Raw genomic sequence first — 19,433 nt, 5'->3', positions numbered from 1 at the left:
AACGCTATATTTATTTGGTTAAAAAATATTATTCTTAAAGTATTAATCATATTAAGCAATTGGATCAAATCCTGTAAGTGCTGAAGTTATTGAATAATATTTTTTCTTTTGCTATGCAAAAAGCATGGATTTTTTTAGTATCTAGGTATTTTTACTTTTTCATGTGAATTTATCTTTACCATCATATTTCAAAATAGCATATGTTTTTGCCAAAGCATTAAACGCAAGAGATGCTAAAAAAGTATTTATTAGATTAATTTCTGAGAAGGCAATGGTGGAAATGTCTATTATTTTTTTTCGTTGGTCGACTAGTATGGCTCATGAAGTAAATTTCTCACAGATGATTTTCTCTTTTACGTCATGGATAATAATACCATTTTCTCCATTGTTCATTCCGAATTCGGCTTTGGCTACTTGAAATCTGTTTTATAATGCTCATATTAAACTCTATCAAACGAAAGAAGCGTTTGAAAGGGTTAGATTTCGCAAATTTTCCTATCACAGTGTAGCTTCTCCTGTGCTCGCCTAGTTTGCTACGTTAGGGAGTACGATGCTACCCAAGAACGGGAACTATTTTTCAATAAAATAATTGTATTGAAAATATAAGCAAGTACTTATTTTTCTTTTATTTATTTGCTGTGTTCGTAAATTATATTTTAATAAGACTGGAATCATCAAGAAATAATTTCATCATCAACATCCTGAAACTAATCATTGCTCTTGAGAGTACATTTAAGAATGTTTTTACTTTTTCAAGCTTTTCCTATTCGTTTATGTGAGCATTAAGATTTCTACATTTTATCCTCTTCAATACTTGTTATAATCCCACGTAATCATAAATTCAAGATAAATTAAAGCCGATACCCACCAAACATGACGTGAAGAATGGACATTTCACAAACAGAAAAGTGCATTGTGCTGTACGATATGAAGGGATACACTATGTGCCACATAGTTTTGAGTCGTGTGTGGTCTACAGACAAAATAAGGATCAATAAATGATAAAACTCCGAGATATTTTTTACTATTATTTTTTCATAATTTCTTCGGTACCCCAGAAAATCTTTGCAAGTTTATGAAAAAGGCTAAAACGAACCATCAATCGTATTCCATAGTTATCTGCATAGCTCCTCTTTCTTATGGAAGCAGATATTAATGGCTTTTGCTGGTGCATGAAACCTGTTCTTTGAGGTGGCCTATCAATAATTTTGTTATTTGATGAATGGAGTAAATAACGTGCATATATGAATCATGGGAACGATACCGTAAACCAAAAACGTTGCAATAAATTCCTAATAGTCAGGGTAAACCTTTCCTTTCAATATTTTAATGTAAAATTTCTTTTTTTATATTTATACCAACATATTTAGTTCGAGAGCCATGGCTCATATAGTTTTGTTTTTCAAAATTACAATATTTTATGTCCCTCTTTGTTTATAATACACCTCAAATTTTATGTCCAACTGCGCTCAACTAATTTAAATCTCTCTGAAAACTGAATGGGAGTACATTATATTTTCAAATAAATTTTGACTACAATAAATTTTGGGTAAGGCTTTAGAAACTTTTGCGGAAAGCTTTACCCTTCGTAACAGCTATGGATAAAAAAATTTAAGCTGAGATGGACGGCGACTTTTTGGGTAACGAATGAATGCATGCTAAAGGATAAAAAGTCATCTAGTAAATACCTCCCACGTTTATCATGAACCCTGATTACATTCTTACAAGTATGTAATCATTTAGTGACTTTCACAAATGATATAATTTCTCAAAACATAATTTGATATCTACTATTGGTTTAGACTAAATACTTTCGGATTGGACTCCATAAAGAGTACTCATTCATTTTAAAAGATGCATCGCAATATTTCCACAGGTATCTAATTTTCACAAGTGAGGATAAGGAGTCTGAATCACTGGAAAACTAGTAACTCCTCAAAATTCAACTAGAATGAAAACTTAAAATCACTTAGCCTTAGGTAACATCCCAGTTGTCATTGTTTTCGGGATTAAACTCCATTTCCATCATTGTCTATCAGAAAGAATACACAATTAAACTCCAAGAAGTGAAAGCTTAAAATAGTTGAGATGCAAGATGATGGATTTGACTATTGGGATATGTTCAATGGACTCTCAATCAACATCCGCAAAGCAAAGTTTATTTATGATCAAACAGACATATTCTGATATCTCTTTTGACATGTTATAAAGATCAGCCTCTATGTAAGTGATAGACAATTACTATTTTTAACTAATCAAAATTATACTTAAATTTATAAAGTACTGGATCAGAATGCTATTAACGAAGGAAGGTAAAATTTTTTATGACCCGTTTGGAATTTACTCTGTGACTTTTTAGCCTTCAGATCTCGCCGAGGCCTCACCGTACCGTCAAACGCTTTCGTTCACCAGTCAAACACTCGCTACGCAGAAGCTCCCTCCTATGCACCACATGGCTGCGTGGTGAGGGATCGCAGCAGACCCCCTCGGTTCATTAAATGAGGAAGCGAAGCCGTCCGCCCCTTGCACCCTCTAGTGGCGGCGGCGGCCAACAGGCCACCTCTTTGGTGGTGGCTCAAGAAGGGACAAGGCGGCCCTTTGAGAGATGCTGGGGCCTGCTATTGCCCCACCCCCTGGCGGAGTATTCCCCGAACTGAAGACGAACTGGAGGAGGGGGGGGGGCGCTTGGAAAAGATTATTAGTAGCTCGAGAAAATGGACACGCGTCGTGTTCGACCGGACGTGACGTATAGGGTAAGGATCCCGAGCGAGCAGTAGATGTGGGGAAGATATTGGGAGATGGGGTGGATAAAAACTAACACGGATAAATCAACGGCACAAGGGGTATCACCGAAACGAACACGGAATTGCGTTTCAAAAGATTGGATTTGAAGTTTCAAGGGCTAGCTGCGACGAAGTTTTCAACACGGCTTCTTAAATCATAGCTTTTTTTCGGAAGTAGACATCAGGTAATCATTTTACAATAAGCTGTTAGACTATGGCGTTATTGAACCGTTATTTTGCAAGCGTTTTTATAAATTATAGCTTTTGATGGTTTTTACAAATATTTTAGTAATTTTAAATGGAATTATCATAAACAACACATGTTTCCTTCAGAGATAAAGTTTACATGCTGCAGAGGGGGAGAATGCATGATTATTCATATGCAGTGGGAATAATGCAATCTTATGATCAGTAGCTACGTCGTCTTATTCTTGAGAAGTGCGAGTAGAGAAATATGCGATACTATTTGCGAGCATTTTGAAATTTTATTGCAGTTTTTAGTTTCAGTATTTCTGCAGAAATTAAGTGCTGTGTAGAAAATTCTTCGGCCATGTATTTTTTGCATTGGTCCTCGAAATATTTAAATTGGTTTCCAGACTAAATTTAAATACTTATTTACTAAAATAGTTATTTCATGACGATCAGCTCATGGTTTTGGTAAAACATAAGTGGAAAACCATGGGGTATCCCTAATTATATAGTATCGAAAACGATAACTACAGAAGCACTTTAAAATTTCAATGAAGCTCATGAGTCTTTCTATTAATAAAAATTCACCTTATGTGTTCAAGCGCAAATACTTCCAACAACTCTTCCGTCTCTCTTCTACTCGCCAACAGAATTACTTTTCACTGTTGCCCCGCGTATCCGTAAGCCCTTATGGAAACGCACGTATCTTTTGAGACACTTGGTACATTAGCCTCAATGTGCGAGATATTACAGACACACACACACAATCAATTGCAATCACACAAGTTACATGAGTCAAAGATCCGATGGCTCCAAGTCATAGTGCGAAAACTTGACAACATTTAAACAGCGTTGTCTCTCTTTGAGTTCCTTATTTCATTTTTTAATATTCTATTTATGCATAAGATTGGCAAAATGTTTTTGTTTCTTAAAATCTTATCCAATTACCGCACTCTTTATTTGGAGTGGAGTTGCATAAGTAATCAATTATAATGGAAGTTTTACGATGGAATCCTTATTTTGTAATATTATCTCCAATTCCATCTCTTTAAAGTGGCCATGTGACTTTCGAATTTCCTATTCTCTTTATTTTACTGTTTACGGACGCTAAGAAAGCATACGCACTAAAATTTGGAGCCATCGGATTATTACGTAATGATGATATAAAAGAGATAGTCATTAGAAAGATGCCACCTTAAGCCTAATACTGGAGCAGGCAGCCTCTATAAAAGAAGAAGTCAAATCCTAAGCTATGGTGAAAAATGCACATAAGAACTACCACGAGTAATTTTTCTAACAAATCTAAGTGAGAAATCATGACATGTTTTGAAACATCCCAACCACATGGAAGTTTCTATGATGAGAGGAAGTTATTGAGAAAAATCAACGTAGGATTACAAACAACGGTAAAAAAAGGTATGAATAGAATCTTATATAGATTAAATAGCTTTGGAAGGCTGTATGAAATGTTTTTTTTTTCTAGAGAGTAAATGAAACCGAGTATTTTATTACCTCTTGGATCGGCGCCAGTTGCTGTGAGAAGCCACGCTGCGGGCGAAGAGAAAAAGTCGCAAGAAAAACACATTTACGTATTGTAGGAGAAACGTTTGGAAATTTTGACCTGTAAATCTGAACTTTTTTCCTGATTGGTCAGGTAATTTTCAACACCAATTTGGGAGTGTGTTGTAATAAGCCATGCATGTTTATTTTTAATTTTTTTCAAATGCGTGTGTCGTTGCTTTTCTCCCAAAAATTTTGGGGGTGTACGTCGAAAAACGGGTGACAGAAATCCCAGAAGTTGATGCCAAGTTGTGTGAGACGTGTTTTGCGCGACTGAAAAGATATATGATAGAAGGAAAAGACAGCGGTGGGACAGTGAGAGAGAAGAGTGCTTAAGTGTATGCATGTAATATAGTTAAAGGTTTTGAAAAAAAATGTATATGTATATATAATATTGTACAAGTACTGGGTTACACAGACATAGTTAAAGAAGGTATTTGTAAAAGAAACATTCATAATGGTGTTATTTACACAAAAGAATCATATATCATTGTATGGAAAATATGTGCAAGCAAGGAATGGAGGGTCCACATTCTTGGAACTGGGCTGATGTGAATAATGGCAGCAATGAAAATTGATGTGAAGTGAAAGGATATGCATCGACGAATTATACATTTTACTGTAAACCTGAATAATTAATTCAAAAGGTACATTTTATGGGCTTTCAATTAAAATCTCAGCATTTTGTTAGAACTAGCATTAAAATTCTAAGCTTTATTTTGCATTAACAGCAAAAACATTTAATATTATTTTCCATAATAGCATGGTTTCATGATTATAAAACCCTATATGACATAATGTCACATTCCAGATATTGAAAGGTGGAATAGAAATTACAAAAATGTGTGATTATGTCTAGGAGAGTAATAGGTTTATCAATTACTCATATTTTCAATTCATATTCATTATCAGCTACAAGAAAAATTATTGCAAAATAAATATTTTGCACATTAGTGAGTTTAAAGAATTCCTTATTTCATGGAGGTGGTTCATTGCAGTGTTAAAATTTGTGCACGCATGCAAATCTTATTCACATCTTGATTTATCCACATATACAATTGATCCGGTTTACAATGGTGGATATACTGAATTTTAATCGGCCAAATTGAAAAGAATTTCTAAAATATCACTACCGTTATTCTAATTTAAGTAGTAGTAGGTCTGTGTGAAGTAAGAAGACAGGCAAGAAATTTAAATTTGGTGGAGACAATAAAAAAATTACTCAAGAAATTTACCTTGTGCGTATATCAGCAATTGCTTAAAGAAGTGGAAGAATTTTTGTATTTAAAGATATTTTAAACCTTGATTTAAATTTCAGAATTATGCTGTTTAAGAAACCAAACAATCATTGATTAATGTGTTGGAATCTTGTACTGTTTGTGTAACAATGTATCAATGGAGTATTAGGTGTTTTAAAAAAACATTGCGTTCAGTTTTTAATAGAGGTATATCTACTTTAAATATAATATTGTTTTTTTATGACTGCCGCCTCGCCATTTTATCAATGTTGGGAAAAAGAGTAAAATAATTATGGAAAAATTACTATTGCTATTCAAATTTTGACAATAGGGGTTTAGCCAAATTTTATACTTTCTAGTTGACATTTATGACAAAATTATGGCAGATTTCATGCTGTGGAGGTTTAAAATGAGAGCATGTTTTAAGTGGCACATGAAACTATTCCAACTTTTTGACTGAATTCAATTATTGAGCATTTAATATGTTCAGTCACGTTCTGGGCGAGGTCAAAGTTTTACCCCATTTTCTAATTTTAATTTCTGAGCATTATTTACAATAGTTAGAGAAACATAAGTTAAGAACCGTTGCCACAATGTCTATACTTATTCACATTTTCCTCGTTTTGAAATAAATAAACTTCGAGCCAGTTTTTGTTAACATTTAAATTTGAACTACCATCGACTACTTGCAAATGTCATGCGATATGCTTCTGCTACAAATTTTCTGCTCTTGACAGAGCGAGGGAGTGTAATTCAGTGAAATGGATTGGAAAAACACAATTAAACTTTGAGCTGCACATGAAAAGAATTTTTGATCATTCAAATAGCGACGGATTTTTTTATATCATGGAGATGCCTGTGATATTATTTTCCATGTGCTAGGTTCGTTTCATGGTATCCATTGCTTTATATTTACCTGCTGTGCCGCGTTCTGGAGGTTAAGTAGGGGTTCACTGCTCCGCTTCAGAAAGAGTCGCAGCTTGTTTTCCCTCGGGGGTGCTTCTCGTTTCCGCTGCTGCGGGCTCGGCGCCTGAGAAAATGAAAGCATTGGTCACTAAGGCTTCTTCGGAGTATTTCTACCCAGTTTGTCGGGTTCTCTTCCGCGTACTACCATTTAGGGTACTAGCACGAGCATGACCAAGACCACGACCAGGTAGATGCAGCCAGGACAACATGGAGTGATGTGGAACAACGCGCACCAGTCAGACCAAGACAAGACAGCCGCAAGACAGACAGTGGGGCAGGCAGAAATTTCGTTCGGGGGGGACTAAAATCAGGAGGAAAATTTTTGAAAAACTTTGTTCTAATTAGAGGGTTTAAAACTAATAATAACACTTTTCATAATATAAAAAAACTTCATTTGTCAAAGAATTATTTTGCAAATTCGTGATTATTCAATATTCCGTTTCCATTTATGAAGTAAAATAATTGTTTTTTTTTCAAATTTCGGGACGAGGGGGGGTTCCGAACCCTCCGGACCTCCTTCTCGCTACGTCACTGACGACAGACCACAGTTGTGTGCTCTGGCTGCACAGGCCAAGCGCCAGACCTGCTTGTTGTTGGCTGCCATTGGCTGTTATGGGACAAAGCGCACTGCCTACGGCCTGCCTGCGACCACCAGTAGTTGGGGGAGGTTGTACAGTGCGATTGATCTGTTTGTGGTTTGTGGTCCGATACACAAGCGCATGGCAGCATCAGTTCCGCTTATGTGAGATGCAATTTTCACCAGCAGTTCATCGAAACTTTTAACACTCATCCGTGTGAAGATAAAAAAAACACTCTTCTCCATACTCTTGACCTTACTTGTGCGCGTTTACCAGCGTGGGGATTATTCGACAAATAGTGGCATTAAGAAAGGGTAGTACCATTTATTGGTGCTATTTTATTATTAATTGATACTGTTTCAATAACATGACCATATATGGCATCAATACTCTGCGTTTATTCATTTTTTTTGCATAAAACCCTTTTATAGTATTTGCTGCATTATTTGTTCGTATCATGGGTGATTCGAGGGGTTACAATCATTATGATTACAATTTTTTAAGTGGATTAATATTTTTCAGTTCCATTTCCGTAGAAAAATGAGGTAAACGCAAATTTTCTTCGGAAAATGCACTTTCAGGTCTGAAGAGGTTACGCAAGGTGTTGAAGAAGAAAATGGCGTGAAAACGCGATTGATCATTCCTAGATGCCTTTGGAGTTGGGATTGCTATCATCTTCTGAAGGCAAAAGCAGGAGTCACTGTAGAGTAGGAGGCTGCATTATCTTAGGCGCCCGCTGTCCCGTCTTATAATCCCCAATGCATGCGGCCCACGCGACTTAGAAGAACCGATAATTTTCATGCATAAAATAATCGGAATACTTGTCAAAAGGGGATGTTTTTAAATTCGATGCATTCATTGTTTTATTTATGAAAACGTGTAGTGAAAATAAAAGTTTTTGAGTCGCATGTAGCAATGTCTATTTGATCATGCGGTCCACATATCGTCGCAAATACCTATGAATGGGTTGCAGACCCTGGTTATAAAGGTATTAGACATTTTAAATTAATAAACGGTTGTTTCGTGCTGCTTGAAGCTCCTTAGAAGCTTGCTTTCTGAATCCATATTTATTCAATCTGACTTTTTTTTTCAATCCCGCATTCCTGATTATTGAAATCATGGTAATCGTTGAAAATATTCTTTATTTATCAACTTGCCGCGAAAATACTTATCGGACATGCATTTGTTTTAATAAGAAGTCAATGATATGATAAAATATTTTATAAAAGGTTGATTGGTTATTCTCTTCATTGTGTAGGCTTTGTTATGCTTCAATGAAGCGAGAAATCTGGCCCATCGACTAATCTCTGACTGAAACTCGCCATGGAAAGAAATAGGGAACGGATGTCTTGAAGGAGCGTCGGATGTAATGACCTTAACCTTATATTTCTGCTGAGACTCTGCTTGCTTTAAATCTCGGAATTTCTCCACGTTTATTTACAATTTTTTTCCTATTTTATATTCCAGGAAATGAGAATGGGGGCGGCGTTGCATATCTAAAAGTTTTGAGGATGAGGGCATAGGAAGTCGATTGTCACGTGACATTCCGGATGCCAACTTCGATGCAATGAATGGGCCATCTAAAGAATTCTATCCCATTCGAATTGTGAAGCATATATTTGCAGCTTTGTTGTTTAAAAAGTGGAGATAAAATACCTTCTATATCTAAAGTAATATCACTATACCCGAATATCTGGCGAACGTAATACTAGATTTTCAACGATACTTTTGGAGCCTAACTTGAGGTGGAAAATATGCCTCCTATATACGATATTCTCTGCTAATACGGCTGGCTATCCTTTCACCTTGAAATCCTACCGTGGCCTATTCCTATCCTATAGCCATAGAAATTTTTCCGTGGTACATTTATAGACATTAATTTTCCATTTTACATTGGTGTATTCAAACTTTTAGCACTGATGTGTAGAATGTTCAGATGTTTCAAATGGAATCAAAAGTAATGGAGGATGGTGCTTTGTCTATTCCTGTGAGAAAATGTGCAACAAGTCGGTTCAAAGCAGAATTCAGCAAGCTTGTAAAATTCTAGTGACAAAGAAATCTGTTGCAGAAGGAGGTTCGCTAAGTTTGCCCACGTAATGGTTCTAATGATTATCCTGCGAATTTACACAGTGATGATTTTATAGGGGTGTGCAGTACAGGAAGGATGGAGGTTGTACATGCATAAATATTGAGTGATATGCACTTTTAATGTCTTAGGTATTTGCATTTTTCTTGTAAGAATTGGTGGCCAGGAGTGCCGACTTATAAAAAAATATTGGGGTGCCCATACTGGGAGTCTTGCCCCGGGAAATTTTATAAATAGTGAGTTTTAAAGTTTTTTTTAGCATCTAAGGGGAGTCATATGATCAACATTAGAACTCTGAAAACTCCACTCTCGATAACTTAACACTCCGGGGAAAATCGACAAGCCAGACACATCTTTTCCTCCCCACTATTCCTAATTTTTGGGGGGGATTGGGCCCCCTCAGGCCCATGGAGTCGGCGTCACTGCATGTGGCGGCTTCAGCGATGTGATAGAATTTCCTTTCGCTGATTACGTGTGTAATGAATCATGACGCGTATGATTTTCCGGAACCTTTCTGCGGATACTGAGAATACGGCCTTCTCTCGACCGATTAATTCTTACGCGATGAATCCACTTCCTCCAAGTAGGTGATAAGGGTTTTCTTACTCATGCTTCGCGAAGACACCACCTCAATATCCTTTATCACGCGAAGAACTTGATGGTTTTGGAGACGTTAGAAGTGAACTTAGTTGGCTTTAACAAAATGAAATGACTGAAGCGAGCATACTTACTTGGATGTTTTTTAACATTACCAATTTTGTAAATGATTAGGTATTGCCCTGGCACCAAAAACACTTGTCTATTCCTTACCTTTACCGATTGTTATTTTTCCCTGACATATTTCTAGATATTAATTCTCCGTGGTATTCAAATATTTAGCACTGCTATATCGAACGTTCAGATATTAGAGATGGTATAAAAAGTGATGGAGAATAGTGCATTGCCTATTTCCATGGGATAATGTGCAACAGGTCATTTCCAAGTAGAATTAGGGCACCGGCAAATTCCTCGTGACATAGTACTTGAAATTACTTCTCGCCGTCCTCGTGAGATCCTCGTTATGTTAAACGGTAAGTAATACCTAAAATCTGTATGACTAAATCTACTTCGATCATCTGTACAGGTCATAAACTATTTTAACATGTTAAGTGATTGTCTATGCCGCTGATTTTATTAGCCAGTGCTATTTGCATTGACACTAATGCTATTTTTCTAGTCATAAGTTTGGTTTTTATTGCTTAATGTGAGACAATTATGGGTTTCCACGTAGACCTTGACGTGAAACCTGAGCTACGAAGTTAAATATGGCGGGACTCACGAGAAAACACCAAACGACATATACATATAGATTTATAATTATTATTTTTCAATTTTGTACCCTCAAGCTAAATTGATATAAAAGTATTTAAAATGGATCAACCTTCATATCATTCATTCCTGCAGAGGAAGAAAACAGAGATGGTACTCCCTAATGTAAGTGACAATGAAGCCTAAAATTGTCTGGAATGTCGATGTAGTAGCGTAAAATTTATTTAAAAAAAGTTTTATCTATAGTCTACCACATATTCGTTTCACAAGTTTATTTTCTCGCTGTTTACTTCCATTGCCCGTGGAATCATTAGCGTTAGTATTTTCCAGGATAACTATAGCTAAATTTGGCCATTCCAGGTTAACGGTCTCTCAGTAGGGCGGCACTGTAGTAGAATCAACGAAATCGTTTCTGACATGACTTCGAGGAAGCTGTTGAATTTCATAATTAAACGCATTAGAGTACTCCCTAATTAGTTTAGTGTTAACAGACCCGGCTTTTGGGAGCTCAGTGCCATATCCTAGGTGAGCACAGTCATACCCTGGTCCTAGGAAAGCTCATTCTAGAAAAAAATAGCATTGAGTTGCCATAACCTGGGTCGGTTAATATAAAATAAAATGTAGACTTTACTTCTGTATTTCATTATATTACAATCTACCATGAATATGACTTTAAAATGACTTCAGTAACGTCATGGCAATATTAACAGTGCCGGAACGCACTTTACTTAACTTGTTTTTGTAGTGAAATATTGCTCTGTGTGTTTTTTTACAAATTATTATTTACATTTTATTACAAAATTTTGGCTACGGATGTATATGTTAGAAATTTTGAGGAAAAAAATTGATAAAAGGGTTACTTGACTATTGTCTTTTGTTAATCAGTGCCGGAACGGCGTTTCGTCATGTTCCATCACCATGGAGCACTGCTGACTTCAAATTGCTTGGACCCGTTGCATTGAGCCAAGAGTGGGGACTCGAACTTAATCTGAGCAAATGCATGGCGTTACATTTCTTGCGGAATTCGTCCAACTCTAACCATGTTTATGCAGTGGATGGCATTAACATAAAGGCAACAGACGAAGTGAAGTACCTGGGAGTTTCGATAACCTCGAACCTCACGTGGGGAACACATATAAAGAATATTTGCGGCATAGCCCTGACGAAATTAGGATTCGTCAAGGGTATTGTGGGAAGATTTTCGGATGAGAAAATAAAAGAAAGGTGCTATTTCGCTCTCGTCCGGCCGCACCTTGAATATGCAGCGAGCATATGGGATCCGGTGCAGAAAGACTTAATCCGCGAACTGAATAAAATTCAAAGAAAGGCTGCACGTTTCGTCAAAAACTGCGACGGGCGTACAGACAGTGTTACCCAGATGTTAAGCGAATTAGGCTGGGAGCCGTTGGAGACTCGGAGGCTGCGCGCTAGGCTTAGATTGCTTGAACAATTGAGAATGGATATCTTTAAGAGCGATACAGAGAACATAATATTAGAGCCACATTATATTTCCAGGTCCGATAGAAGTGATAAATTAAGAGAGATGTTTTGCCGAACGGATAGATTTGCGAATTCGCTTTTCCCCCGAACCATAAAGGACTTTAATAAACGGTAGTCCCAACTTCGTTTGAGCACTTAATTTTTTTTGCTGTAAACGGCTGGTGTCCTAACACCCCCTGCCACACGCCTTTTAGGCGGCTTGCGGGGTATTATGTAGATGTAGATGTAGATTACCATTTTTATTTATTTTCTCAAAGCTTTATTCTCTCGTCACGTTGAGCTTTGTCGACTCATATGCGTCGCGGGCGGATATATTTCCTTCCCAGCTATTCGCCACGTCACCGTGGACACGGCACAACAACTCATTTCGACGTAATCCAAGTCCTCGGCTAACAAACTCGTCATTACGGCGACCGCAGACACCGCATGCTGATAAGAAAGCGTAATATTGAACCCAGTGAAGGCTTTGATTGCGCCTCTGCCGACATATACCTATATATTTCCTGCAGATATCTCGGGAGATTTAGGGTTACCCCGCTTCTATAGAAAATCAAACGCTTTTTTCAGATTTTAGATTTTCCATTGAAAAATTCCGATATTTTAATGGCAGCTGGAAAAAGTTGTTAATGGATAATCATAATTAATGCAAAGTTCAACCGTTTTTTCAGATTCGCACAGAAATATTCCGATATTTTAATCACATCTGGAGAGGGTAGTTAATGTATAGTCTTAATTAAATGCAACTTTATATCATATCCTGATGATTGCAGTTGGACCATCCTAAGCTGAAACTTGGCCCTTAAACAGGCAACCAATCCGTGAAAGACTTTGTTGCCGACAGGACGAGGTAGGCTGAGATTCCGTGCGAAGCAAAGGTGGAAGCTTATTTTTGGTAGAGGTGATTGTGTTGACATTACATTGTTTTCCTAGATTTTTGGTGAAAACAATAATATTTAGTCAAACTTTAGCAGTTTTACCTGTATTGACAAGAAACGTAGCACAACCACGTCGAATCTACATGTCCTCGCAATACTTACGTCACACAAGTATGTTACGTGGCATCCATATTGGTCTCTAAGTTATTTAAACGGCATCGAGCACCCTTCCTGAATTTTCTATTGGAACAGCTCCTGTTTATCTTAAGATATATCTTAGCCGTTACCATGTTGAGAATGTGCATTCAAAGTTATGCGTGTATATATAGAATTAAATTTACGGAATGTTGGCATGTGGATACTAAGGCCATATTTTTCCCACCTATCCCGTGAATATTACATAGTGGAGGCAACAGTATATCCCTTAGAATCTTCATTTGTGCTGCAACTAAGGGTTTATTGCAATTGGCTTTCAAAAATACTCGCAGCTTTGCGATAAGTGCAGAGCGATATACTTATTCTCATAATTTTCAAGATAGTATACATTGCCGCGAGTAATATAATTGAAAAGTTATAAATTCGATGAATTATATCATCACGAACACGAATTACGTTTAATATGCCTAATTATGGCTTATTTGCCTGAGAAATTCGGATCGTTCTGCCATCAGCGACGCGTGTAGCGACTTTTGTAAATCCATTTGAAGGAGTGGTGTGAGTCAATATATTCAGTGGCCGGCAGGAGAATCCTCTCTGTTGTAAAAGAAGGGAATGTAATGTGTACGTCTGTAGAGCTAATTACATATTGTATAAAAGATCTTTTCAGTACATGGCTGCAAAGGTGTCCAATGCACTGCCTGATATTATGTAAAAAGAGAAAATGATTTCACAAATTTTCTTCGTTTAATTAAAACTTGGCTGTTTTCACAAAAAAACATTGATATTCTATTAAAAGAATTAATAATAATTAAAAATTAAGCTTTAAGAATTAAAATTGACTGCTTCTGTTGATTAAAGACTATTATATATAATGTGCTATTCGCAAAGTGGTATTTTTATCTTATGTTGCTGTCCATTAGAGACTGCATTATATAATGCCATGTTCGCATAATGTTTCGTTCAATTTTTTTATCTGGGTAACGCATGTTTTTTGTTTCGAAGGTAGTCTTACCTCAGGAATAACCTTAAAGACTACCTCAATTTTTCATAATCGTTGTTAATAAAGCTGTGTACATTATTTGATGGGAGAATACACAATTATTATTATTGTAATACTCGTGCTTCCTCCCATATCGCGGCGAATGAAATCATTTATTGCTGAAAAAAATTATGCTCAATATGTATACAGGTAAGCTTAAAACTAATTTTAGCTAACTATCCTTTTAATTAATATTAAGCTCGCTTATGCAACCAATACTTTAAACAAAAAATGTAAAAAAACGGATTTTTGAAGGAAGCTTCCGTGTGAAAAAAATGGGGAAAAATATGATGCCGCATGTATACAAAATAATTTCCTGGTACAGAAATAAAATTTTCCGTGAAAAATTATGAAAAAAATTGTGATTAACAGACTCCTTTAAAAGAAAGAGTAGAAAGAAATTATAAAAATGAGACTTGATTCTGAAATCTTGCCACGGAAGTAAACACCGAATCCACTGTACCAAGGTAACATATACTCATATTAAGTTTTGAAGGGAATTCTAATCCAAATACATTGACACCTAACGATCCTCGCACCCACGAATATTTCGAGGGTCTTTCAGTAAGTCTTGAGAGAAAGGTAGATGAAAAATATTTTGGGTTAATTTTTTTATATTTTTTAACTTTGTCTTCTTTCAAGTGTATAGTTAATATGCACTTTTTACTAGCATTTTAAGCCGTCCAAAAAGTAGAATTTCGGGATTTCGGGACGTAAATCTTTATCCACCAACCTGTTTATTGGATTTTGGAAATAAAAAAAATCTTTGAGGGTCAAATCTAGTGCATACCGAACATTTTGTAACAATTAGAACATCAATTCCGTAAATTTGGCCAATAAAACTGCGTATGTGTGCAACCGAGCATTGTCTAGTTGAAGAAAGAACTTTTTTCTCTTTCAAATTAGGACGATTTTCTTAATTTATACCATCTACCGGTTCAATAACGAGGCATTATATTCTCCTGTTTTATCTTTTCTAAGTAATCGAGGAAATTGTGGAGGATTCTCAAGTCCGCGCCCAAAATTGTTGCCGCTCCGCGCGCATCGACACTCGCGGCTCCACCAGTCATCCACCGGTTCACATTAGGACTGCTACAATTGCTACTATCTTGTGGAGCCTCCTATAGTAATAAAAACTCTATGCTCCCAGCGAACTGAGATGAGCTGCTGCCCGTACCAGGCGCGCAGCTAGGAATTAAGGTTAAGGGGGTTTTTTTATGCAACTAATACTGGGGGGTATGGATTACGGGAGGTGTGGGTGCCCTCCCCGAGAAAATTTATAAGCTAAATGTTTCAAAATGGTGAGTTTTACGGCTTTCTGAGGGATATTTTTTTATCAATCCTTACACTATTCTAAAAGTAATATTTATCTAATCAAGTCAAATGAATTAAGTTTTAACATTTCTCTGAGTTCTGGGGGAGGGGTTTATCCCCAAAACTCCCCACCCTCGCTGCGCCACTAGTCCGTACTCACCTGATAGAGCATTTTGTGGAACACCCGACTTCTCGCCGCGAGGACTGCCTTTACTGCGCACACCGGTTCCCGCGTGTCTCCCACGAGGAAAGTGACGTCACACAACTCCGGCATACTCGCGAGAAATTTCATGTCTTCCGCCAGTCCCGTCTGCAATAGAGAAGCGAGATAAATTCGAAGCGAAGTAAGCAGGATCGTAGCTTGAAAGATTTTCCGAAAGATTGGTTTTATGATGCTACTGGAGATAAAATACACAAGTTAAATGAAAATTTACTGTATCCGGCTCACCACTGAGTGAATGCTCAGGGAAATACAGTGCTCGAAAATGAAAAGGAGACTTCGTTCATTTTCGTGTATTAATTTCCACATAGTTGAGCATAATACAATTGAACGAAATACAGTGCTGTAGTTGGGAAAAAAATTTCGTCGGTGCTCACAAAAAATTGTCAACAACTAGACATGTATTATACATCAAGCCGCGATTGAAATGCCAAGCTCCAACTCTTACATTAGTTCCAAGTTTTGCCACGAGATAACACTGAACAAGTAAATTATCATTTCCGATTTTTCTTTCTGAAATCAATATGACAATAAACAGTAGGGCTACTTTTTACAGATTTAAAAAGGTAGTTTAACCGGTACGCTTATAACGAGTTTCGATTTTAGGGGGTACGCCGTACCGGCCGAGCTACAGCACTGGGGAAATACACATTTATTGGGTTATGCAGAACATATTTAGTACATCTTTGACTTTGAGCATCGAATTATAACAGTTAATATTTTGTGATAGTAGAAGAGAAAGGCAGATTTATTACATATTTCAATGCTACAATTTGACGTTTCAAGTTCAATAAGGAAAAATTGGCGTATTAGGTAAAACTGTAAGCAGAGACAAGATCAGATGCTTATAACGCCACAACGTTCATGAGAACTCCGGAAGATTGCTAGCAATGGATAGTCTGACACAGAGAGGAATTTATCGACAAAAAAGCAATGCGGTGTGGTCGATATTAACAGTGGGTTTGGCTATTATGACTTTTGTTAACAAGTGCCGTAACGGCGTTCCACCACAATGACACCACTGCCAGAGACAATACTCACAACAATGTAAAAAAAATACACAACAATAATAAAGAGGCGTTGTTAGATTGAGGGAAAGAACGGAAGGACAACTTGTCTGTGGAATGTGGAAAATATAATAAAGGAAACAGAACACCATACTAGGATAAAAGGTGGAAGAGGAGTAATTCCAGATGTGATTGCAGTATGTTCTTAAAAGTATATACGTTCGGCTGGAACTGAGTGCTTATTTAGAATGTTGCAGTAGCGGCTAGACCTCTTTAAACACGCTGCTAAGCTGTATGTGAGCACACTCGGGAGGTCCGATAAGTTGCAGTAGGGGAGGTTCGGCCGTATTTTAAGGCACCGACGACGCCCAGCGAGATAAGTACGAGGAGGAAGCAAGCGAGGATAAGATTGTGTGCCACGAAAGAAAGTTCAAGGCACCTTAGTTCATACTTAGTAAATACATTGCGGGGTCCTTCTCATTTTTGCCTTTTTTGTCGTCAATTTCATAAACTGATTGACCATTAATTGTGATCAAGTTTTTTTAATGTAGTTAAAGTTACCAAATCTAAAACGGTCGTATTTTAAACCAACCAGTAATTTTCTGCTCTTGGTACCTCAAAATTTCAATATCGATTATCTACTTACTCAGAATATCTAACTACTATAGCTGTAGTAATTATCGAAGTACTTGCAGATAGCTAGAGAAATTCTCGGAGAGGAAATTCTATGAAATTTATTCCGTAATGGAATGCATTTTCTATGTGAACGGGGAAAATGTACTTGTGCATGAAAAAGAACACCTTGAATTATTCCGGCTTAAAACAATAGGTAAAATGTGTAATGCCCAAATGAGCTCATATCATCTAGTTTGAGGAAAGGATCGTATAGTGTTTATAAGTACCTACTGTTGGGTCGTGATATTAGAAATGGTGCTTACTTGGCGCATAAGTTTGTGAAGTTATTCTCCGTATTTCCAACCGGCCTAGAACGTCCTAAGGTTAGGGCTAAGGAATGGGTAATATTGTAATGGTGAAACTTTCTGAGACACATAATAACATGAACGATGTTATTGAATTATACTTCCATTGCAATCTGTGACATAATTATGTAAGAGTTACCACAACTATATCTCAAAGCTTCTGCTATCCCGATTAGATTAGCTCAAACCTCAAAACTAGCATACTTTTTATGTCCCTCGAGTTATTTTTGACAATATATGGTTATTATTAACTATCCAATCCCTCGCAAAAATAGATAAGTTTTTATTTAACAACTTCCAAAGATAAAATTTATTCTAATGAACCTTAGATGCTTATGTCCGTTAATGTTCAACCTAAAAATAAATAGACAAAGACCGAAAATTCATAAACCAATGCGTGAAATGAGGATAACGACTAATTTCTGGACTTCACTTTTTTTTACGAGTTCGAACGATATCCATACGAAATAGTTTCCTTCATATTGTACCATCCAATGTCGAAATAATACACATATTGAGTGGGATTAACTCTTGTGCCCAAAAATGTAACATTTGTTTGTAATGGTAAGTGATAGGTTCTAAATTCCTGAATTAAAGAAAGATGAGTCAGTACAGAAGATAAAAAATGACTTTATAAATGCTCCTCATGACGAATTTATACCTACCTAAGTAACGTAATTGATTGTGCTTTTTTGTTTCAATGCGTTCCGAAATAAATGGAATGTGTAAATATTGACGGGAAAAGAGTGTTAAAAAATAAATTGCACAATAGTCTAAAGTCGATACTTAAAGTCGAATTTCGATCGTTATTGAAAATAAAAAAGTAGACCTTAAAAGTGAAATTTTAAATGGAAAGACACACTTAAAAATTATTCGAATTGTTAGTACGTTTTCAAAATTTCAGGCAGCGTGACAATGATATCGATATTATTCTTAATATTTGCCTTGGATTTTTTTCATTCACTACAAACATGATTAAAAAATATGACATTAATATATTGTATCATAACGGATTAAAAAAAAATCGGCCCTACTTATCGGTAATTTCCCCGAGAAATTAGGATTGCTTTATCGTCTGCGACACATGGAGTGACTTTTGAAAACAAATTTCAATCAGAGGTCGTTGTTTTAGGGGGGATAGTTAGTTGCTTTTTGTAGCGAATTGGTTTTATTTATATGTCTAAGCAATATTGCGACAGAGGTGTTATTAGCGTAAAAAGTATATTTCACACTGTCATCATCAATTTAATATTCTACTTGTTAATCAGGTGAAATAATAAATTTCATTGAACAGCCAATAAAAGATTGAAGATTTAAAAAGAAAATTAATTATTTTTAATAAAATGGTACAATTAAAGCAAGAATGCCAATTTATAGTGTACTGATAACAATTGAGGGAGTGAGAAGCTAAGGGGTACAAGTGATTTTTTTCTAGACAGATTTAGGTACAGGAATTATGTGAAGAAACCGAAAGAGATTAACATAATATTTAGCAGTGCATTTGATTTTCCATTCGATATCATCACAGAATATGTCTTATATCAATTTCTGTTTGAAAAAAAATCAATGTTTCTTCTTGGCTTCTTACTCCCTCAATTGGTAAAAGTGCACTTAAAATTAGTTTCATGCTA

The 19,433-nt window shown here is 36.4% G+C and overlaps 1 protein-coding gene across 1 annotated transcript in view; it reads right to left on the bottom strand.

Annotated features, from left to right (window-relative positions):
- Positions 1-19,433, bottom strand: part of LOC124159753 (serine-enriched protein) — a 77,147-nt gene that overhangs the window by 15,967 nt on the left and 41,747 nt on the right. The window contains exons 3-5 of the mRNA XM_046535664.1: positions 15,756-15,905; positions 6,687-6,800; positions 4,485-4,520 (exon numbers count right to left, since the gene is read on the bottom strand). Of these exons, the coding sequence (XP_046391620.1) occupies positions 4,485-4,520; positions 6,687-6,800; positions 15,756-15,905 (300 nt within the window). The remainder of the gene's footprint in view (positions 1-4,484; positions 4,521-6,686; positions 6,801-15,755; positions 15,906-19,433) is intronic.

The sequence above is a fragment of the Ischnura elegans genome, chromosome 5, assembly GCF_921293095.1.
Source record: "Ischnura elegans chromosome 5, ioIscEleg1.1, whole genome shotgun sequence".
Classification (NCBI taxonomy): Eukaryota; Metazoa; Arthropoda; class Insecta; order Odonata; family Coenagrionidae; genus Ischnura; species Ischnura elegans.
This window is presented reverse-complemented; position numbering and strand designations above follow the sequence as displayed.